The sequence below is a fragment of the Lonchura striata genome, chromosome 4 (assembly GCF_046129695.1).
Source record: "Lonchura striata isolate bLonStr1 chromosome 4, bLonStr1.mat, whole genome shotgun sequence".
Taxonomy (NCBI): domain Eukaryota; kingdom Metazoa; phylum Chordata; class Aves; order Passeriformes; family Estrildidae; genus Lonchura; species Lonchura striata.
This window is the reverse complement of record NC_134606.1, coordinates 8365561-8390579: the sequence shown is the minus strand read 5'-3', so window position 1 is coordinate 8390579 and position 25019 is coordinate 8365561. Positions and strand designations below refer to the sequence as shown.

General features: G+C 37.8%; 1 protein-coding gene across 9 annotated transcripts in view; it reads right to left on the bottom strand.

Moving 5' to 3' along the window:
• The window catches only part of NSD2 (nuclear receptor binding SET domain protein 2), a 95857-nt gene that overhangs the window by 13178 nt on the left and 57660 nt on the right, over positions 1-25019 (bottom strand). For 6 of the 9 annotated variants that reach the window (XR_013339867.1, XM_077782714.1, XM_077782715.1 and 3 more), the window contains 7 exons: positions 20938-21082; positions 19831-19908; positions 18286-18404; positions 16121-16225; positions 14866-14947; positions 13771-13895; positions 911-1042 (listed from right to left, as the gene is read on the bottom strand). Coding sequence is in view for 8 of the 9 variants with exons in the window: in XM_077782714.1 (XP_077638840.1) it covers positions 911-1042; positions 13771-13895; positions 14866-14947; positions 16121-16225; positions 18286-18404; positions 19831-19908; positions 20938-21082 (786 nt within the window). In the remaining variant the exon portion in view is untranslated. The other 3 variants (XM_077782716.1, XM_077782718.1, XM_077782719.1) reach the window with 3 other exon arrangements.

Here is a 25019-nt window from a genome sequence, read left to right as displayed (position 1 = left end):
CAAGTGAAAGATAATTTTACAAGCATCGTCACATGCCCTAGCTTCAAGCTGAAACAGGTAACAGAATCATTAACCTACAAGAAATATTCCTCTCAGACCATGCTTCAGGAGTAAATACAATCTGACAGAAAAAAAGGAATAGAAAAAAAGCTGTAAGAAATATTCCCTGAGCACACTGATGCATCTGAGTAGGGTTAAAAAGCATCCTTCCTTTCCTTTTCTTTGGCAAAAGGCAATCAGACCAGTTGGCACAATGATGCCTCTGTGTCTGAGTGGTTAGCAGTGACACATGCATAACTAAAAATGAACTGAACAACAGTGCTGGCAGAATTTGAGGATTACCCAATATTTATAGACAGATACAACCTTATTCCTACTATATACAAAAAATGGAAATGTAACTGCTTGCTTGTTCTCATAGAAACAAATTTGATCCGGACTGTGTTATTTCATAGCCTGAGAGCCCTTCTAGAACAGTTTGAGGAAAGGCTTCTGCTTTCAGTGGCTCCCTGGCCACACACCACAGCAGGGCAGTGCTGCCATCTCTGCTGTACACAGAGCACAAACCCCACTGGGCTGGGCTTCTCCTCTGTGCTAACACAGAAACCAGCAGCTCTTCTGCATCACCCGGCCAGTCACCTGGCAACACTCCTGTGCTTCTTCTGAGCTACAAATTATGCTTATCTTACAGACCTGGAAACTCAAGCAGAAAGGCTAAGTCATTTACTGGAGGTCAAGAAAAAATAATTAGGTATTAAGAATCCCATTTACTGCCATGGCAACCTCATCACTAACAGACATCTCAGACACACATGACAAACCTGTTTCTGGCCTAATATTGTCATTTTCATATTTAAAAAGACCTTTCCTAGGAAAGCTCGGGAAACACAGCCCAGCTAACGTCTCTCACCTGACACACATATTCTTTTTTTGTTCCCACTCCTCGCTCAGATTTTTTGGATGATATAGACACTTCAGTCTGAGCCTCATCAGCACTTTCATAGGGGGACTCTGAGCGTTCATCTCCTTGGCCATCAGAGATCTGGAGATTAAACACAGGTGTTAGAGAAAGCAGGCACAGATTTTTGCACAGCATCAGAACTGATGGAAGTACACACACTGCAACTCAGACTAGCAGATTTAGGCACGCTCTTCTGGTTTCGTTTCCCCCACCTTCAAAAAAACCACCTTGATTAAAACCAGAATATGCATTTGTGGAAGTCTCATCAAAAGGATTATACAACAATCCCCCTCACCGGCAGCCAAAACAGAACACCAAAACTTTGCAATATGGCATTTTATTTATACTCAGTTCTAGAATACAGTTAGCAAGAAGTTCCTAGCCATAACACAGGGATATCTTCAAATCCCTTGATTAAAGTCTGAGCGTGTGATTTATGAGAGAGTAACAGTCAATTTTTAAAAAGAAACTTGGTAAATTCCAAGCTGTATATAAAAGTCTCTGACCCAAATATTCTCCAAGGAAATGTGAACAGCGTATAGAAGAGAGGAAGAAAAGAACAAGCAGCTCACAATATGTTTAAGGAACATTACAGTCAACAATAAACTCAAAATACTACAGAAGATAGTCCTGTTAGGGATAAATCTCATATAACAGATCTAGACGTAGTAAACATGGGGTGTTTTTAAAAATAGTTGTAATTTACTTTAAGAAAACCCATCCTAAGTAACATATTTAAAAGAAAATACAGGGTAGTTTTCAGTTCAATAGAATTTAAGGAGGTTAATGGACAACCAAGTCATTTGTCTCATCTCACATTACACCAGAAGATGCAGAATTTCATGCTGTTGCCCCCAGATGATACTCAGTGACTTGTGCCTCACTAAATACATTCTCCAGGAGAGGATCACAATTTGGAATGGCAAAAGGATGCCTTCATTTCTCACTGAGCTCATTCTAATGGTTATTCACACATACCATCAAAAATACTGCCTCCTGTCCCTTCTGGGCTGTCTAACTGCAGCTCACAGTGGATGATGCCTTCTCCAGGCATTTCAGCTACATTAAAAGCCCCTTGGAAGCCAACATTTTCCTCCTGTGGAAGCATGCTGCAATTAAGCCTGTTTCAATCCTTTTTGTTCCGCCCTCTAATTTTCTCCCTAGGGGACTTTTTCCAGCATCTAGAGCATTTTAGTGGGGTTTCTCTAAACCTTTCCTGTGCTTTAAAAAGGTTGTTGAAAAATCAAGCATGAGAACTGGAGGCAATAACCCATTACAAGCCTTGTAAGTACCATATCCAAAGCAAGCCAACATGATACCACTCTTCTCCACTTCTGCTGTGCAAGAATCTCCCCAAGCCTCTTCAATACGGCACTGAAAGTCACTCTGACTTGCTGTGCTATTTAGAGATCATTTTTGCCAATAGCCATCTGTCAGGACACAGACACCTCACTTTATATGAAGAATTTACTCTCTATTTTCAGACACAGAATCTCATATTTATCTACAGTAAACTACCTTTTCCTAAAAATGGCTCAGCTACATGCTGGAGACAGCTACATGCAATCTCCTTATCAACCAATCCATGTAATGTGCAAATTTATTAGAGATGATTATTTTGAAATCAGAAAGAAAAATGTAAGACCAAACCAGGTCTAGATTTAGTTTTTATAAAACCCCTTTAGAAACACTGGTTTTGAGTGATTAATTCTCACTGCTGCTGCCAGCTAACTTGCATTCCTCCATTTAACATTTGCTTTCCTTGATCATGTCTAAAAATATTTTATAAATAGAATCAGACAGTAGTTGGTTGGTTGGTGGGTTTTTTTCCCCACATTACTTGCAAAGGTATAAATTCATTTCCTCTGTGAAAATTCATACCCCCACTTCACCTATGAAAATTTCTACAACTGGAGTGATTTGGAGATTCTGCCTGACCATTCCATAAGTGGTTAAAAGAAACTGCAGGTAAAATCATTGCTTTGTTTAGGTACCAGGAAATCTCTGTCTCCTGGAAGGAGCTGTGAAATAGGGAACTGCAAAATTCTTGCTGGAGAGGGGCAGATAAAGGAAGGCAGTGTGGGAGCATGGCAGAAAGACAAACCCAATTTCCCTCATGGTTTAAGTAAACTTACACACATGTTCATTTCTGTTTAAACTATTCCCACAGAAACATTAATTAGTGGAAGCAGCGCACTGCTCTAACATTTTTAGTACCTCATTATATTCTTGTTTGAACTAGCCAGAATTAGTCATGGTTAGAAAAGAAAAGAGGAAAAATAAGCTGGAAGGTCTTAGATCTGCATTTGTTTTCCACTTAAAAACAAAACAGAACAAAACAAAGCAAAGCAAAACAAGCAGTGTTGCTGTAGCCTGACACTGAGCTTCCCACCTTTCCCCTAAAAAATACCTAAACCCAGAGAAAGGCCATTTGTGCAGCACCTCTTGAGTTAACACAGTATTCCAGCAGCAAGAGCTGCAGAGCCTGGCCCTTGAGGAAGGTGCTCCTCTTCCCTCTGCTCACTGCTTTTGGAAACAGAGCAGAGAAACAGAACATACCCAGTGATAAATATATTTAGTTAAGAGAATGAGTCAAAGCAATGTATCCCAAGATTTTCCTTGGTTTGTACACTCTATTCAACCAAAAGACGCAGGCCTCTATATGGAAAGGGAACCCTATTGGCAGAAGGCAGTTTTTCAGAATCCCCCTAGATATGGCTGACAAAATCTCAGCCTTTGTGAACCTCAGGCTGATATCAATTTTCCTACAGAATGGAGATTTTACTGCCTCAGAATGAATGCATCAGCCCTTTATTTAAATTAAATGGTTGCTGAGCCAAAAAAAGGAGCAGTGCTGGCAAGAATCAAACCCGACATCACAAATGCAACCACAAAAGCCAAATTCTATCAGCCCATTTCAAGAGAAAACTTGGCAATTTACTTCCACCTAGAGATTATTGCCAGGTTTCAAGCACAAATACCGACACATGGAGCATGAACAAAGTACCCTCAGTTCATCAACTGAATGGCTACCAGGCTGAGAGTATCTCTCAAAATCTCTCCTTTACAGCTGTCGGAGTCTCACACACTTTACAAATCAAATGCTCTATCAAGCACCAGTTTTGTATTACACAGATAAGACCAGATACCTGCTCCTGGCTCTCTCTACTCCTGTGAGTCACTCCATGCACAAGCAGCTCAGTGATACAGCCCTGTGGGCTGGTGCAGGCTGCAGAACCTCTTCATCCCTGCCACCATGACCAGAGGTTTTACCATCCTCTCCACCAGGCAGAATCCACACACAGCTCACACACACTCCACCAGCTCATTTCACAGCTTAGGGCCCTAATGAAAGGGAAGACTAGCAGATTTCCTGTCGTAAGAAAGGGATGCATTTCTTTAGGATACCCTTATTTGTATCTTGCAGAAGGTGGCACGCTGTCTAGCAGGCATCTTTAAGTAAAGCTCCCTCTATGAAGAGAACTGGAATTCAACACCTCAGCTCCTGCAGTAATCCCAGAGCAGCCAATGGAAATATCAGGGAAGTAAAAGAGCATCTGTTCCTTGAGGCCTGTGGAGAAGAGGCTGAGACAACCCTTCAGCCAGTGTTCCTCAGAAATGACCCAGAACCTAAGAGAGGAACAGCACGAGGTGGTTGGGAAAACTGTATTTGTACCCCCAGCAAGCTGTAGCAGCCCTAACAGGTTCTGATTCATCTGGGGGGCTGAGTTTGGCAATTAAAATACGTGTCGATTGAAACAGTCACTAAGGAAAGATGATTTACAAGAAGATTGCTAGAAATCAGCTCATGCTGACGTGACACAGCCACCTCTGCAATGAAACATAACACTTCTGTGGAAGTTTTTAACAGTTCACATACCAGAGCCCAAAACAGCCTTCAATACAAATCTGGACAGGTTTGGGGGGCTTGTTACTTTTCTTGTTAAGTTACAAATATACATCTTTCCCTTGTAATCATACCAGAGCTTGTCTTGTCCTTATTTTTGTAATATAATCCTCCTAGCAAAGAAAATGGTATATAATTAACTCTTCTGAAATTCAGGCTGAAGTTCAAAGTAATCAACCTTTGGAATAGTGGCAAAATGTATTAATTGGCAATCTGTAGCCATTTTATCCTGCTTTACATTTGGAGTAATTTCTTATTTCTCATAAAGGCAAAGGACTGTTTTAAAGAGCATAAATTTAGGCAGGGAAAAAAGCCAAGGCTATTCACTTCAGACGTTTAGCAAGTGTCAATTGTACTTGTACAACTGAAATTGTACCTGAACTATGCCACCATCTCCTCTTTAGCAGTTACTGCTGCTGTGACATGGAAGCCACCCTGCCTCTGCTGAAGTGAGGATCAGTGCAAGCACCATCAGCCATCACTGCACATCAGTCAGGCTTTCCTTCTCACTTCCTTCAGTTACTGAACACCAACATGATTTTGTGAGGACTCACCTGCAGAGGCTTTCACACTTCACTGCCTGAACACTGAGCAGAGTGGTATTTTAGAAATCAAATGCAGCTCTTTCTACTGGAAACTCTGCGCCTGCATACACAAGTGAGAAAAAGGGAGGAGAACAGCCTAAAAACCAATTAATGCTCTTCACGTGGGGCAGGCCAGAACTGACTTCAGGGGTTAGTGAGGTTCCAAATAGCATTACCACTCACAGAAATGACCAATTTCCCATCAGGCTCCCAAGGCAATCCTTCCTTTCCCATGTGTCTCAGTCATTATTCACTACTTACACATATAAAACTCAAAAGGGAACATGTAGGGACACATTACTGCATTGTTCCAAGTTCCCCATAGCTTTATTATTGAAAAAAATACTTAACTACTGAGTCAAACCGGGACAAAGTTTTGGCATCTCTGTAAATTCTTTGTGTTCAGTATTGTATTTTTACCCATCAAAAGACAGAAATTGTAGCAATGGGTCATTAAACAACTGGGTTTACTCAACTCAAGCCATTTTGAGCATGCATTTTATACTACTACTGTATTTCTGGAACAGTTACTCAGGTCCACAACAGTACAGGGATCAGCATCTAAGGACTTCAAATCCCCTAAAGTATTTTTAATTTTCTTTTGAACTATATGCTAAAATTCCTTGTTCACAATAACCAAAAGAAGTGCTCAAAGGATTCTTTCTGACAAATGTCAACCTATTTTTAGAAAGACTATGTAACAATGCTTGCAAAAGCCATCTTCAGCATTAATTCATAACTGAGTGAACATGCTTTGCATACTGCAATATTTGCTGTACAAAGCCAGATTACATCAGCAAGCGTTGCTGAACACTGGGTAACTGTTTAATTGCTAAACACAAGGATGAGATTTACTTTTTCTTCCTGCTTCCTGGACTACTTTTACCTGTTATGTGCAAAAGGGACCTACATGTGCATACGGATGCAAGGACTGTTGGTGGAATAATGGAGTTTCCTTGGCATGATTATATAGAGTAAATAAGTGTTTGGTTTTCACACAGGTTGCCAAGCAGGCTTAGAGGAGGAAATGTCTGCAACTCTACACAATAGTTACAATAAGAAAACACACTAGAGCACTGAAAGGAATTAAACTGAGTCAGCTATGTGCATTTTCTGAGTTTATATGTTTATATTCTTAATTTTATCTTTTGTCTGAAGCACTATAAAATGATTACGGGGGGGCAGGCAGGAAGTCAATTTGACAGAAGACTCTATACACTAATTTTGTGTACAAAATCACTTCTCAATGTTTTTCTCCTGCAAGACTTCCTCCAGCTGTGACACGAGTCCTGCAGCTGCAACACTGAGTCTGAGTTAACTGCACAGCTCACTGCACCACCAACTAAAGGTGAAAGGACAAGCACTGACATAGGGAAACATTTCTCACAGTACCTCTAAATACTGAATCCAGTTCCACTATAATTTTTAAAGCATTTTTTACAACCAGGTACCTGATTCCAGTCTCAGCCACACACCTCAGCAAAAATGCAAGGCAATTCTTCGTTCTCTCTGGCTTTTTACAAGGAAGAGTTAAATGCTAGCTGGTATGTACACACAGCTTGCATATTTCTAAAACCACGTGGGTGAACTTTGCAAGTGGCATTGTTCCTTCCATATCTGGGTGGCTGAAATGTCACTTATTTAGGAAAAAAAAAAAAAAGCTAAGTGATATATTCTCAGCTGGCATCCAATCATATTGATACATGATATAAGCTGTGAAAGGATAGACTAGAATTTAAAAATTAAATCATGCTGTGGTTCAAAGAAGCAGATGAAGTCAAATACTCATGTAGACATTTGCTCCACCCACTTGAATATTTTTTTTTTCCACTTATAGTTGTCTCCTTCTTTCCGACAGCTCCAAAATCAGAGTAAACACCAGAGCCAGCAAAATCACTGCTCTGTAATTTCAAAGAAAAAAGGTTCAGAAATTCTAGGTCTGAAAATAAAATGTCTGTACTCATGCAATCTGGAGCCTGGGAATTTAAGAAGTTATGACAGTAAGAACAAAAGAATTCAAACATTCTGCTTGATCAGCTGGTGACATGGCTATTAAATGTGCCTTTTGTTTTAGATTTCGGATTAAGTCTTCATTTTAAATAGCTGATCAAAGAAAGCATCCTTACTGGCTCAGTGTTATCCTAGGAGGTGGGGAGGGGGTCATGGTGTGTCTTTTTTCCTTCCCTTGAAGTACTTACTTCCTAGCTAAAGGCTGTCCTCAAGGACCAGCATCAGTATTTGCTAAGGCAAAAACTTCTGTCTCATGGAGCAGAATCAAGTCCCAAATATTATTCACTGTGTGTTGGCAATTGCAGAATGAACAACAACACTTCTGTGCTCATCAGCTTCCCTGGGACTTCCCCTCTCCTAGATCCAATTCTGACAAGGCTTTCCTGCCATGCTTGAAGGCTCAAAATGAATTTGGAAATTTAGATTGAAGAAGTTGTTACCATTTGAGCATCTATGGTGCCTACACTGGAACAGACTTCAACAGTTGCTACCCCACTAGTCACACGCCTCTTTAGACTTTTCCAGCTACCAAAGTGTAATTTTTGTTCAAAAATATTTCTTCTTCAGAAAACTCACTTTATCAATTCATTCTGTCTAATAAAAGCCCTTCTTGTATTACTCACATATGCTTGTGCAGCAGCCTTCTTAAGCCTTAAGAATACAAGCTTTGGTCTTAGTCATTCAAGACAACGATGTTCTTCTGTCACGTTCTGTTTAAGCAGTAACAAAAACAACTAAAGGGCAAATTTTCTGAGATCCAAAGACCCTCCCACTTCCCACTGGTTTACTTGAGCATCACTTGCTTTATAATGCAGGCTGTAGGACATCAAAAGGAAACACACCCCACTATGTACACTCATCTTAAAGCTAGGGGTATATAAAATGAAAACAAAGCATGGCAGGAAATTATTTCCTCATGCTTGCTTGGCAGGCAAGTCTCCTCCAGTGCAGGAGCAGCAGGATCCATAAAAGAAAGGGCCCACAAAGAGTGACCTGCACCTTTTACAGGGATGTCTTAAGCAGCATCCTATCTCAGGTCACTTGCCATTATATATATTACCATCATATGATATTAACATATCATATGCAAAAGATACACAGCATCTTTTCACAGGCAATTAAAGAGGCACATCTTCATGAGCTCTGAATGCTCTTGCCCACTAAGTTTCACTTTCCTTAATACTCAGGACACAGCTACAATCTCAGACTTCCTGACAAGGCTTTAGAGTCAGTGATTTCTACACCACAGTCACCCAGAAGGAAGTGGGCTGGGCTGGCTAAGAGCTCTCTCTATAAAGCTTGGATTATATATGTTCTGATAAATAAACTTTTCCACCTTTCCAACAGATAAAACCCAACTACGTATTTTTTTCTTATTAACAAAAGCTGAACAGCTAGAGGGTTGGGTTTTTCTTGTTTTCTTTTTTTTTTTTTTTTTACCCTAAGAACAACTTATGTAAGAGTAAGTCAATAAGCAACATACAAACAGGTCAGGCTGTATTCAAAAGACAATCTATCGTGCACCCACACAGAGACAGAAAAACTGACAGAGCCAATTGAGTTACAGTTAACATTTCCTTTATTTCATATAAGAATTCCTGAACTGAATGAAGAGTGATATTTTGGCCCATACTGCTAGACTAGATAAATTCTTTAAGTATGCGGTGCCACAGTGTACACAGTACTATAATAGCAAAAAAAAGACAGCCTGGGACAAGTTTCATTTTTATTATTAGCAGGAGTTAGACGTTTCAGATAAGGATATTAAGCATTTCTGAATTTGCCTGGAAAGTTAATTAAAACTATGAGAACATTTTAAAACAGTATAAAATGGCCTACAGATACTCATGATATTTTGGTAGGGGATGCAGAATAAAAACCTAAATCATGTAAACATTCAGTTAACAGATTCTCTGCACTCTGAAGCCTAAGTAACACACAAGAGGAGAATAACACAAGAAAATTAATTTTCTACACAGAATGTGCTGTCAAAGAACAAAAGTGAAGCTTTGAACTTTTTTCCATGTGAAAATAGAACCATTGTAACAAAACTGTATGGTCTGGTGGGTGATGCAGGTCATGTAAAATGGCAGAGGCTTTAGCAGAGGTTTAGCAAGTAACAAGTCCAACTACTTGCAGTGTTCCATAAAAATGTACACCTGACTGCTTACTGGTGCTTTCAAAAAAAGGGGGAAAAAATCATACGCATACAGAAACAAACACAGGAAACAACTGTCTGCTAAGTCACAGGATGTAAGGTGGCACTATATATTAAGTTATCCTTAAGCAATGGTTAGAAAAGAGAATTATATTTGCAGGAAGCTTGAATGAAATGCTAGAAGCACAGTGATTTTGTTTAACAACTTGCAAGGTCAACAGCAACTGCTTTTTCTTTAGATCAATAGTTTGCTTAAAATAACATGAATTCCCTTCTTCCTTCCTTCCTGTTCTTAGGACCAAAAAGTCAGTTATTTTCACCTTCAGTAGGAGTTTTTAGCTGCATATTCTAGGACAACTAGACTCCAGGGCTGACAAATGGAGCTGATGAACTTTTTGAGTTGCAAGCTGTGTATGTCTCATGACTGCCTCCTCAAGCAAACACCTTACCTTTTAAGAGCTGTACGTGTTTTCTCCTTTGTGTATACATACTAATGTCCATTAAAAATGCAGATAAATGAAATCTGTCTCAAATCACTAATGAGAAAAAAATCCACTGTTTAATGTGCAGAAAAAGAGCATAAAGGCTTGCATTATTGTAATTTGCATTGTTAGGCCTTGGAAACACAAGAATTTGTAGCTATAACCAGGAACTGAGCTTGTTTTGACACTGGTTGTTACAGAAGGAAGAAAGAATTCCTCTAAGGAAGATGTGATGAAATTAAAATAAAAGCACCTCTTCAAATCTTTCCCAGGCTTCTTTAAGCTGCCATCTGCTGGTCAGCTCAGACTCTAGGGTGTGATGAACGACAGGCTGGCTAACTTAGAGAGTATTACATGTGCTTTATTTTGTCCTCTCTTAGGAAAAGATTACAGTTTCTTTGACAAAGTTTGTAAGCAGCACCTACGGTCTGCACTATACTTTGACACTTATCTGCTGTCAACAGATTCATCCAGTTTAATGAAGCCAGACAATAATCACAAAAATTGATTGAAAAGCTAAAGCAGATATGTTTCATGCAAACACACCAAGTGTGCCAATAATCCAGGAGTAATGGTAATGTAAAGTCTTTTTTATTTATTAAAAAAATACTGGTGACACTCTTACTGGCACCTACTACATTATTGGGGGGGTGGAGGGCCAAGGTTAAAAAAGAAATTAAAATACACCACCTGCATCTCTTCTCACAAATATGTGCTTTTGGATGCTTACATCAAGTCTTACATAGCCAGTAAAAAACTACTCCCAGCTTTTGCAGACTCCAAAGTGTTGAGTATCTTTTTCACATCTGGCCCTACCAGTTTCTCATTAAGAATTATATTTCAACAAAATCATATTTCACATAACTGATTTGAGTCAAGTGCCTAGAAGTAAATTATTTTGTTTCAAAATTAAATGTACGTATGAAATTCATTTATTCCTGTATAAACACTTCACTGCTTCTGTCCACCCCTCTTAAAACAACTTCAAAGCCCAATTTTTTTAAGGGAGTGAACCTTTAATCTCTAATATGTCACATCTATAAATCTGTTTGAACAAGTCCACACTCCCACTCTTATCTCCCTTCCCAAAGTAATTTATCAACTGAAAATTTGGCCTTGTCTGATTTTATAGTATTTCAAATAAACTCCATTTTAAAAATATCCCCTTATAACAACAAAAATTGTTAAAAATATTTTTTAAAATGTCAAATAAGATGCATCTTTCAAACAAGAAAGAACTGAGCACATCTTTCCTAGAACCTGGTTGTAAAGGACAGACATTTAAGAGATGTGTAGCTAACAACAGTTCTTGCCAAATAACAGTCACATCCAGGTTCCATTCTGGAACAAGCTGTTCACAAAGAGTATGGAAGAAAAAGAAAGGAGAAGGGGAAAAAAAAGACCAGGATCCTCATATATACACCTTATGGAGATGTATGTTCATGAAGAATACAGAGAATTTTTCCTATACTTGTTAAGAGAGCACCTAAACCAACACTTAGATGTATTATAGTGAACACAGAAATGTGAAAGTTAATCATTAAATCTATTTAAAGTTGAGAAGAATTACATCCTACTCAATCAGCTGTGCAAGGCTTTCATCATTACCTGACTGTGTTTATTTTTAAAAAACTTCCCCTTAGTACTGGGAAAGTTTCTCTCCAGATGAATGCTCTCAGGACACACACATATTTAGCTGTTTAGACAAGTGCTAAATAAAAATACAAAAGGGAAAAAAAACTTTTAAGAGCCACCCACACAATCCAGAATTCCTGTCTTTCCTTGCTTTGTAGAGCAGGTCAATATTAATTTCTGAAACACATGCCTGACATTTTTGTTTTATTTAACAGCAAAAATATAGCTAATATAGGAAACAAACTGGGCCCAATCCTTAGCTGGTCCAAGTTCAGGTCAGTGTAGCTTTAACCAATCCAAGGATTTAGTCCATTAATCTACTTCCCCCTGCACCCAGTCCCCAAAAATTATTTAACAAGGTGTATTTTCTGTTATGCTGTTTGGGACTTGTTTTTTTTTTTTTTTTTTAATTTTAACCCTTTGAAAACAATTAAATTCACTTTCTAGTTTGTTTATCTGTGTTCTGCAAGCAGTGTATAAAGGTAATTTTTCTCAGACCTTTTACTGTTCAGCAGTAGCTGGGTAAATTAGTGCTAAGTTTTAGAATTTCCATCTCAGCCATATGTAAGATACAACCATATCCTTGCTTACATATGAACCATTATGTTACAACCCACAATCCTAGAAAAAACAGTCTTTTGTTAAGAAAGACTTCTGGATAATTCATTTTATAATCACAATCTCGAGAAAGAGAAGAATCTTTCTCCTGAGTGCACAATATATAGAGATGCATATTTTGAGTCAAAACCCCCCTGATTTTTCCTTAAACTACTCTGGTTGAATAGAGAGTCCCAAATAGACCATTACACAGCAAGTCCTACCAGCAAAAGCAATCCAGCAGAAGCTGGTAAGCCAAAAGATGGGAGTCTCTCAATTGAGAAAACAAAGTAAGCATTACTTTATTTGGCTGCTGCTATGGACATTATTTCCTGTAGGACCTCCTTTGCTTGTTTTATTGGGGTACAGGAGGGAGTATTTATTGAGGTTTTTTAGTTAAAATGTTTTTCCAGTTACAGTTAAGATATACAGCCATTAACATGCAATCTTTTTCCCCTACCCAAAGGTAAACTGTTTACTGAACATTGCCTAGATATTTTAACTGCATTCATTACAGCACCTCATGCATTTGTTAGGGGAGATGAAAGTCTCTAGGAGAGCTGGAAGCCCTAATCCCTTGTTAGCAGGCAAGTATTTTCTCTACAGTTTTTGTAACACAGATTGGGTGAAGCTGTTCGTCTATGGCTATTTTACTAAATCCTACCAACTATGGATCCAAACCCACCTGCAAAACAGCATGCATACTTCACCCTCATGCTGCCACTCTTTGGCTGATTGGTTTTAACAGTGTAGATGACTTGGGGAATGGTTTAATGGATTGTATGAATGCACTTCTGGTACCTACATTTCATTTATTGTATGTCAACTGAGAAGAATTACAGTTCCAAATATGCAGAGCTAAGACTATGATTAGCAAGTATCAAAAAGATCCATCTTTCACTGCCTGTTTAACTCTACTGGGGTTGGAGCTATTTGCATCACAGAGAAATAGCACTAAAACAGCCTGAAAACTGAGTTAAAAGGGGCTCTGCTCAGAAAACTGTCCAGTTCTAGATCAAACAGAGGATTAGGAAATTTGCTTCGATATAAAAGCTATGGCAACATGACAATATTGAGTTACATAATGTAACTAATGTAGTACACTTACATAAAAGTCTGTAGAAGAATATACAGAACACACTGGCATTTTACTTTGCCTCTAATAGAAGGTTACAATTCTAAAACGTTGTTGGTAAATACATTAAAAACCACAATAATATCTCGACGTCCCCAAATCAGACGTTTGTGTTACAATAAATGATTGCAATGCACATGGTAACAGGTTTCACAGAGGCCAAAACTGTAACTTGTCTAGAGCACCAACGTTAGAGAATTCGCCTTTGATTTTTGCTTTTTTGTTTTTTTTTTTAAACAAGATTCACACCTGATAATTTCGGTAATTAAATGGCTGTGTGCAAACACCACTTTTTTTTTACCTCATTCTCAGTTAAGGAAGCTGAAGGAGATGAACTCTTGCTAAAAGCAAGAGTTGAAGATTCTGCTGCTGAAGCCCGATTTCGCTTCTTCAGAGGTTTACATGCATCAGACAGATTTTTCGTTGCTGTAAAATAATTTTGGTTTACAAAGTGAAGTTTGGATCTTTAAAATGTTATCTCCCTGAAGCCATTTAAAATATTCCTTCGGATAAGGAAGGAATTATTTAGGTACATCTTCTGGGCACCTACATAGGACTGAGTGAACATGAAGCTTCTGAAGCCATGTATTTTGGCTTGATTTTAAAAATAAAGGTTTTCATTAATCAAGTATGTGCTAAGAAATGTTTTCCCATTTTTTATAGTCTCATTTCTATTAAAATCAAAGTATCTTGTGACTTAAGACCTCTTTAAAGCAGAGGTAGCAGTTATATGAGAAGGCCTACGTGAGCTCATCACAATCTGAGTAGCACTAACACTTTTTAAGAGAAAATTTATATGCAGGAGCCAAGTACCACACATGAGCTGTAGCACATCACCACTTCTACACCGTGCAGGACTTGCTGAAGCTCGCTTATCTTTGGCAAATCACTGTAACACCTGCAGAGACATGCTCTGATAGCAGTTACCTTCAACTTGAGCATCATTAACAAGTCTGACTTTGGTGTTTTGATCCAAGGTTCTACAGAATTCCCTCTCATGCTCCACACTGCCTCCCATCAAGCACCATTTCGAAGGACTAAAACCCCAAAGTACCAGATGACACTGATGGCCACTGCACTTGTTTTACTGGGGCAGTGCAGTGGGCAAGCAGGAGCAGCAGGGTTCGTTCCCTGCTCACCAAGATCTCTGGGCACCAGCTTTAATCTGGTGCCATCCCACGGGGAACTTGTGAACTGCTGCTCCCAGCCAGCAATGCACAACTTCAGTCCAGGAGCTGCAGGAGGGCAGTGCAGAACAGGGCTCCCCCCCAGCTGTGGCACAGTGCCTGCAGCTGCTCACTGAGTCAGCAGAATTTAGCTGTCTGCCTCAGACAACCTGGGCATTTTAAAATTATTTAATTGAAAGTTACATTAAAACTTATTCTGACCACATTACCTGACTGGTTCTTTTGTGAAGAGGAGGTTTCTGTGACCTTAGAAGAGTTTGTTTTTGCTGTTTTGTCATTGCTTGTCTCCCTCTGTCACAAAAAAAAATATGAAAAAATAAAAAAACTCCTAATTTATGAGTGGTTGGATACAACTGGCAATTAGTTCTGGATTTATGTTATTAAAAAGAAAGTGTTTCTACAAATATCTGAATGGTAATTTAGTTAAACTCATTTACAGCACAGGGTACAAACCCATAAACAAATTAGAAATATTAAAGAACACAGTACTTCAGCATCCCACTTATCCATCCCAAATTCAGCATATCAAAAGGGGGCGTGCTAAACACAAAACTTGTAAATTATCCTTACTGCTCTTTGTACAAACTGGTCAAATTAAAACCTTTAATTACTAAAGGTAAATTGCAGAATTAGTATAGAAATTTGATAGCAAACCCTGTGCAGAAATCTAAGTCTCAAAGAGGCTTGCTTCCAACTCTACAGCTTATAGCAGTGCCATTTTTTAAATTACTATGGTTAAGATTGTTTCAGCATTTCCAAAATAAAACCACTATTTTCAAGGGAGAATGAACAGCACCTAAATTTGCTCCAGATTGAGAATTCATTATTAAAAGTTAAGGCAAAAAACTGGGGAAGCTTTCATCAAATCTTTGTCAAAATTAAAACGCTGCTCCTTACACATGCCACTTTTTTCCATTTCTTACATTACAAATTCATTCAAATTACTAAAACTGTAGCTTAGAATACTTAACCCTGACACATGCTCACCTGATTAATAAGCACAACTCTACTGAACAGAAAGCTTTACACACATTTCCAATGCTTTACATGCTTTTTCACAGTCTTCATCTGACAATCAATTTTACCAAAGATGTGCAGGTGAACACCTCAAAGGCCAGGGAACTGATTTCCTTTGTAAAAATAAACACAAATGGCTACAGATGTGCCATGCTGTGCTTTTACTGAGCTCTAAGCTGCCCTACCACCAATGCCACCAGTATGGGTTTGCTAAGATTGCTGTTACACTTCTGGGCAGAAATGAAAGAAAAGAGGATGTCAAGAGGATGGTGCCAGACTCTTTTCTGTGGTGCCCAGTGACAAGACAAGGAGCAATGGCCATAAACTAAAACACACAAAGCTCCACCTCAACATGAGAAGATTTCTTTACTTTGGGGTGGCAGAGCATTGGAACAGTTGCCCACAGAGGTCGTGGAGTCTCCATCTCTGGAGACATTCCAAACCCACCTGGACACATTCCTGTGTAACCTGCTCTAGATGACCCTGTCTTGGCAGGGGGATTGGACTGGATGATTTCCAGAGGCCCCTTCCAATCCTAAGGATTCTGTGATTCTGTGAAAATGTACAGGATAGTTCATTCTTAAAGCACACTTTACAGAACCCCCATTTTGTTAATGTGCATTTTATATACATCATCAAAGCAACAACGAATAAATTAGTTTTTCAAAACTTCCATATGGGTACTTATGGCTTGGTTACTTAATATGAAAACATTCTGATCTTGTAAATAACAATTAAGGACAAAGGGAGTATAACCCACAACTCTTGTGCAAGAATTAAAATGTCATGAAATTAAAGCTCCTCCTATCCAAATGATTGTAACAAAAACCTGCAGGTAACTGGGAACAGCAGAAAGAAGATGTCTGGTTAGTGTTTGCCTTTTTGAATCATTACATAGATATTTTCACTGTCATTCACTGAATGTTCTACTAAGCAGCAGCATATATACCTGGAAGTGCCTTGGGATTTTGAAGGCAGGAAAAAGACTAAGAAAGAATTCCTAAAACAAAGTGTAAACCATAAAGGTCACACCAAAGTGTGACCTTTCGGTGGAGCACAACCCTGCTATATGCAATTAGGAGTTTCCAAACTACCTAATATATACACTCAACAAACCCCTTGTAAGAAGTTCTGATAAACTGACCAGGGAGAGAACAACATTTTTAAAATGCACATTATAAAGTCAGCACCATTAGTGCCATAAATATTATGGGGATCATTAATCTCATTTAGTTATTTATTTTCCTGCTGGTATAGTCACATTGAGTCACAGCACCAAAGATACCAGAACCTCTCAAGCATGAACTATACTGCAACCACCTTTCATCCTACTTCTGAGAATGTAGGCTAACTGTAGTGTGCAAATGCTGGTGGGACAGGAAAGTACCTTCAGAACAGTCAAATCAAGGACTTTATAGGAGAAATTAATTATAAGTAAACTTCATTATTCCATGCATCTAGTGTATTATAATATATTCAGATCAATTAGACAAGTTTTAAAATGTTTGAAAAACTGCACATGAATATGCAATGACTAACCCATTCCAGCAAGAAGTGCAAAAACCAGTTTTGGCCCTTCTGTCTGCAGAGGTAACAACATTAAGAATTATTTCTGTCCCTTGCTAATCAGCTCATTAAGCCTATCTGAAATTCTGGGGTTTTTTTTAAATATTAAACTCTAAGACAAAAAGTTATCTTAATATCTACAATATCAACAGAAGTAGCAAAATAACCAGCCCACCAAACAAACTGACACTTACAAATAAGTCCTCCACAACTTATTTAAAATATAAATCTACTACCTTTCATTCTATTAGGTTGTTTCTTTTGATTACTGCACCACTGAAGTTCTGAGCTTAGATCTATGGTACTCACACTACAGTATGGTACTCAACTAACACATCTGAACACATGTGTGAGCTAAGCTTTACACAAGTAAAACCCATGAAATTCTCTGCTCTACATGCATGACCATAAACCTGTGCCCGAGTCTCCACAAGGTTTGTGCTGTGTCTGCATACACAGTGACGTATGTAAGGGCAATTCTCATTCTCACAAGCAAGCTAACCAGAAAAGGAGCCTGCAATTTGTGTGATAAACATACTTTTACTGCAGAAATATAAATATACTGCAGTCTCCTAACCCAAGAAAATGGTCAGCATGCCACTCTAACGCGTCCTATAGCCTTCCTGTTTGTGGAAAGTAGTTTTTCTGATTTGTTTTAATTGCTTTCCTCTCTTCTGACTTTTGTCTAAAGTAACTATTGACTAAAGGTATTTCTTTCACAGTCTGGCAAAACTAACTCCACATCAGGAGGAAAGAAAAATAACTACAGAGCATAACAATGCAGAGAGGTCATGCCTCCCTCTGCACATTCCTTTGGGAAATAGTTTAAGTAGCAAGTGGAACTTGTCATACCTCCATCCTCAGAATCAAAGGAAAAAATACCACAGTGGTAAGCTCACATGGATCTCTGAATACTGACAACAGTTTGGTATGATATATGGACATTTCTTTTTTAATCCTGAAAATGGAAATGCTGACAAACTTAACTACAGCAATGTGACTGGTGCTGCTATAAATCGACCCCAACAAACCAACGACATAATTACCTTCCGATTATTCTGTTTATCCATCCTGAGTCTTTTCCTAGGTGCCTCCTGAACTTCAAAATCTTCTGTAGGCTCCTTTGTCCTCTTTTTTTGGTTTCTTTTATTTCCATGTAAATTACCTTGGGATGGGGGATGGGGGAAACTCATATGAAAAATAATCTAAAACCCATTTTGAAATTATTTGAACTGATCTAGTTATTTAAGGTACTTTTCTTTCAGTCATTATTTTTAAAACATGGTTAAACATTAACACAGTTTGATGACCTCTTAATGCTTAGGGTCCGGTTTCTGATGCTGAAGACTAAGTCTAGAACAAATCTAAATCAACTGCTTCATACTCAAGTTATTTTACAAAGATGAGTCTACCTATAGGAACACTAGTTTAAGATCTGAATGCTACTGCCCAACATTTATTATGTATCATCAGACTGCATGTGACTGAGCTATGCAGCTTTTAACTCTCCTGCCACTTTGTGACAGTTCTTACCACTAAAATTACTTTCTAAGTCTGCTCCTAAAGCCTACTTTAAGTGGTGACATCTATTAAGGGGCCTCTAAAAAGATATCACCAACTGTACAGATTAATTCTCTTTCTGGTATGGCAATTCCAGACTCTAACAAGCTGATTTTATTTTACATGAGACCATAAGATCCCTTGCCTTTATGGACCAGAATCCTATGAACAGAACCACACTGGCCATTTTAGACAACAAAGTTATTCATGTATTTAGATGGCTGTTCACTGTAAAGTTCAAGCAGCTGCTAAATACAAAAGGTCAGTGAGTAATCTACATAACCCTGCCACATGTTCCACTATTGTCTGCACCTCAAAAAGATAGATGAGGGTTTGGGAAGTGGTCTGTTTCATCAAGATGAATTGACAACATAATTAGACTCTCCAGTACTCTCTAGTTTATGAAGCTACAGAGTATTATTAGTATGAAAACTGCAAGCTCCATGGGCACAAATATGTTAACTGAAAATTGCCCTACATCTACAAGCATTCTCTTCCAATGGGAAAAAATGTCTGTAAATATCAAAAATAAAGAAACTTGAAAATATGAATAATTTTCAAATTAATGTTCTTATCTAAACAATCTAAGAAATATTCTATGAACCAACTAAATCCACAAAGGAGACTGAAATGGCTCCAGGAGAACCTGCTATTTACAAAAAGCCAGCAAAAGAAATCCCACAACATTCTTCCAAGTTTAAGACAAGAGGATTTGAGATGGGGAACAAGTGAACTGACATATTTTCATCTGTAGGTAACTATAAATTTACACAATATATGTACTAGAAACACCTGGTACAGGTACAATTTCAATTACATTTCTTGCAATATGACACTGAGGAAGGTGAACAAAATTCAGCACTACAGTGTTAAGATATTTAATTTGGGATCCATTGAAGTTCTAACGTCAAGGAAGACAACATCTGAGATAAAATAAAGAGATTATGATACGTGGGCGATTACATAAAAAAATACACTCAACAGCTACTTATAATGATGAGCTATTTGCACAGAACACAAATTTCAATTACTTCTGGATCTTGATCTCCTTTTAGGTGAGTCTTGAAACACTTTACGTTTGGCCTCTCCAATATTCTTCAATGATGAACCTTGAGAGATACAGAACGTGGTTTTTTTTTAAACTGATATCCAAATATTTAACACTTAAATTTTAAAGTTAAAAACTTTTCAATTTTCCACAAAATGATGTTATTTCACACACACACACACACAGAGATAGTTAACAAAACTGACTGCCATTTTATACAAGTTTTTCCAGATCTCACAAACTTTCAAACACTCCCTCTCATTCTTGTCATTGCCCAAAGCAGCACCTGTTGGCTTCTAATACTTCCATAGTAAGTCCTCTTACAGTGCTGTAAAGCTATTTAAATTTGAAAAATGATAGCTAGTTAAATTTGATAAAGTTCATGCAAATGGAAAACTATCTTCTTCCTCCTCCTTTCTCAAGTAAGCGACTCCAAATCCTCTCATATATTTTGGAAAATAATTGAGACTGTTCATCAAAAACAAACACCAGAAAAAAGCAACAAAAATACAAGGAGAAAAAAATAAAGTATCTGCAAACTTTCACAAAGTCCTAAAAACTTTGAGTAGCACAGTAAAATGCCAAATGGCTGAAGGGTACAGAATAAAGTTTGGAATAGTTCTTCCTGAGTTCATGATGATGTGAAGTAATACACTTTAGGCTTATATGAAGAAAAGGTGTAGCACTGATTAAATTTTTTAAACCATTTCTAACTGTTCTATAAAAACAACATCTCAAATTTTACTAGCAGTTAACATTTCATCTTCCCTTCCCACCATCCACTTGTAACAAGCAGTGGATGCAATGGCAGCTGCTTATGGGCAGAAGAAGAATGAGAAATCAGCAATGTCTAAACAGCAGAAGGTTTACATATAACAACTTTTCAGAACAATGAGCAAGAAATGTAGACTTCGTGGGTTGCGTTTATTGTAACCATTGGCATTCCTTTGCTATTGGCACAAACACCAAGAATTAAAACTGGAAAACAGTGAAAGCTGTTTTCCCTACAGGGTCTCAAATATGTGCTTAGTTTAACGCCACTATGTATATCAAATTTAGTTAGAGTACACTAGCACAGTTTTACGTTTACCAGAGTCTTCTTCAGATTTGGGAGAGGTCACTATGGCAAACTTTGTGTTATAGCGAGCTTTCTGTTTTTCACTAAGCATGTTCCACTGCGATTCGAGCAGCTCTTCAATCTCCTCACTTGAAGCATCTGGATGTTCAGCAACCACCTATACATGCAGAAATAGGGTTCAATTAAAAAAGAGTGACCATTGGAAAGAATGGTGTACACACTTCCATCATTTTGGAAAGTGATATGATATCTAGTATTTCTGCTGTAGACAGAACTAGAATAAAACCTACTGCATCCAGTTTTGCTTTGAATAACCACTTCTCTCTCTGTGTCTTTAAAAAAAATTAACTAGCTTATTCAGAGGTATTAAGACTAATTTTGGAAGTATCTATTTGCCTTTTACCATTCAAAAAATGGAGTAAGTGGAGTAAGTATAAATCTTGTCCTGTGGTCACTAAAAAAACCCAGGTATTGTTTCTCAATGAAGTTTAAATATAGACCCACAAACAACAGGTTAGCAATACTGGAATATACGTTTGCCCCATCAATTCAGAGCAAAACTCATTAATCATAGAACTCAGTACACCTAACTCAGCAGAGAGATTTACAAAGTTAGCATCTGATGCAACATTTTCCTGTATTGATTCATCATTTTTGTATTAGGCATATGAACACTAGGAACACACAAGCTGTGCATCTTTTTTAATGTTATAAGGAGGACACATAATATCCATCAACATGGAGTTTATAATTGAGTTTCTAGGAGTATATTCAACAACAACAACAAAAAAATCCAGTATTAAAAAGAAAGAAAAAATCCTCCCAAACTCCTTCAGCATACTCTGACTTCTACTTAAAGGAAATCAGATTTGATTAATCATACAAGTAAAAAAAAAAATCTACGCTTTTACAGAAGTGAAACGGTAAGTTTAAAAACAGTCCTCATCTCATTACGAGCATTCTCCAGAATCCTATCTAAGTGATGCAACTGATACCACAAAAACACAGAGCAAAGTAAGAAGTAAGTCAAGAAAGCCATTTGTTCAAAGAGTAACACCATTCAACAGAACACAAAAACAATTTTTCTGGTAAGGTGAAATGATTAAACCTAATTTCATAGAATTTAGGGTATTGAAATTACATTTCCTGTTATCAAACAGGATGCAAGTGTGACTGTTGCTTTCCCAGGTGTTAAAATAGTTGCAGTATCTCCCTTCCATTGGTCAGTGTTTAGTATGGAAATCCATGCGGAGTACTAAGAATTGTCTTGCTTCTTCTATCTGGCATAATCCATCTGCATAAAGCTTGAGGAGTACAACTAGCTTTAAAAGCCTCTACTCAAAATTTGATTAAAATTCAACAACTGGATTCACATTAATGAAAGGGAGGAACATAAACCCACAAGACACCTCCCTTCCACAAATCTCACTTCTTCAGAACATGAAATTAGCATAAATTTTCACTGTTGTCACAAATGTACAGGTCATTGTGCTCAATAAGGGCACAGAGCCATTTAATTCTCCAAGAAATAACTAGATTTATTTGGAGAAATGAGATACACATTATCATAACCTCCAGTCTCAACAAAATAAGAATAAAAATAACTTTCAGCTGACTAGCAGTACTGTGAAATGACAAGGAAAAGACACTCAGAATTCTTAATGGTGAAGGGACCCTTGAAAGTAAGGCCTCCAAGAAAAATGCTCAGCAATCTTTTCCAGTCTCCATGTTAATGAAATTATTCTTTAATTTTCCTCACAACAGACTCAAGGCCCAAATCAATTAATGTAAACAGTGTAGCTCTCTGCCTCTCATTTGAATGATACTTTTATCTCCACTCAGACACTTCCTTCCAATGCTTACTAGCCTTGTATTTTTTCACAGGGGAAGCACACAATACAATAGTACAAAATACATCTTTACTCCTTTGGTAACAGCACAAAATACTTAATGCATCACTACAACCACTAAAGTGCTCCAAGCTTTCAGCACCTCCCTCAGGGATGTGGGAAGTGTGTCTCTTAAATAATTAAAAACATTATCCAGTTAAATAATAATAAAATCAAAATATATGAATATCACTACCACACAAAGCAAGACTCCAAGCAAAACACTACAGAAATGGCTCTACTTTTAAGAGAGATTGTTATTATTAGAGGCCCCACAAGAGGAGTGAGTCTTCAGCCACCCCCTTCACTTCCATCCCTTCCCAAGGCTGGGGACAAAGAGCCTCTTCTGGATCTGTAATGTTCCTTTTTTCCCAGTCTCTACATGCATATCCTAAGAAAGCCATACACTAAACTCTCCAATGCTACCACTACAAGCAGCTCAAAACCAGGCTTGTTTTTTAGCCAACATTTTCACTCTTTCCAAAGCATCAGAACATCTACAAGACAGCAAAACAAACTCTTGGTGAAAGTCATGCAAGTTGAACCAGATAAGCCTAAAGGAAGGGGCACTCCAAATACTAGATTGGATACAATCTCCACCTTCCACCAATGGCATGAACCTGCCATTTTAAAAACAACACGAAAGGCCAAAAGCATAAATATCTAAGTTGATATTTCTTCACTTTGCCAGTCAAGTTCCAATTAAGACAAAGGGAAGACAGTTTCTTCTCATGATCAGTTAGAGTTATCTGCAGCTTTCACAACCTAGTTCTGTTCTACCCACAGAAGTGTTTCTGTACCTGTTAGAATGGATCACACATTCAGGCAGATTTGGGTTTTCATGACAGATCTTATTAAAAGGTATTCTAGGCAGAAATGGTAGGATGACCCCTCTCTAAAAATATGTAATATTTTTAAACTTATTCCGTTCTACTTAAACTTTGTGCAACATTGGCCACTATCATCAGTGAGAATTTCAAGTTTAAGAAAGTTTTTCAATTTCCTGAAATTACACTAAAGAAAAAGTATTTCCTCAATTTCATATATTTGAATAGTCTTCATATTTTCCAGCTATTAATTTGAGAATTACAGTATAACCACAGTAGGGAACAAAGCCTGACAACTGGCACAGAAAATAGAAATATCAGAGATTCAGCATATCTCTTCTCTGCCAGGTGTGTTTGGCTAAGAGTCCATAAAGCCAGCCATCATAATCTCATTTCTTCCAGAGAAGCAATTGTACCTCCCTAAATATTGCAAAAGACTTCTTGCTACTTACATTGAAGGCCAAGGAAATTCCTCCTTGCAATGTCACTTACAGAGGAACTGTGAATAGAACTCACGTGTCTCCAACATGAGACAGATGATTTACCCACACAGCTTTTCATAATTAATATGTCAAAACCTGTATTTAATGGTATGGCTACAAAACTATTTCCTTTCCATAGCCAGCAAACTGCAACACCTATACTTTTCTCCAAAGCCACTAAAAGGTTTATTTAACACTGTGCTCATTTTCATTCTCAATATTACCTTAAGTTTCAATGATCTAATAAGATCCCAAGTTGAACCACAACTAATTGACCTCCATCCAACAGAATCTGCTTTCCAGTATTTCTTCATAAAGTTTACATCTATCAATTCTTTTCTAATACAAATATGCTACAATGATGTCAACCATTCAGTAGCTAAAGAGTATGACAAAGTCAGCACTAACTTCCTGATCCTTCTCTGAACAATGTGTAATAGTACAAGTACAAGAAAACATAAGCTATCAAACTAGTTTCAGATCATGGAACAGTACTGTAAATGGAGCAAAAGGTTGTAAGGAAGAAAAATGGTAAGTCCTGATTTTAAAGTAATGAGCTACACAAGCAGTAGTGCTTTTACACTTTTAAGTCTTCCTAGAAAGTGTTGATAATAAGATATTTATTTATTCTATATTGTATTGGAGTATAAGTGCCTCAAGAGGACCTAGTTTTTGTCCCAGAAGATTGTACACACTGACAGTGATTTTTACAAGCTTTGGTAAGCAGCTTCTTTCGAAGCTCAGCAAAAGGTTCTGGATAAGTAAATTAAGTTTTGAGGTGTTCAAAGATAAGGAAACACACAGAATCAACTGAGCCATGTCCTCGGAAAGAATGTAAAAGCTACCTACAAGCAGATTGCCATGAACAGCATAATCTTTGTTATATTTGCCTGAGC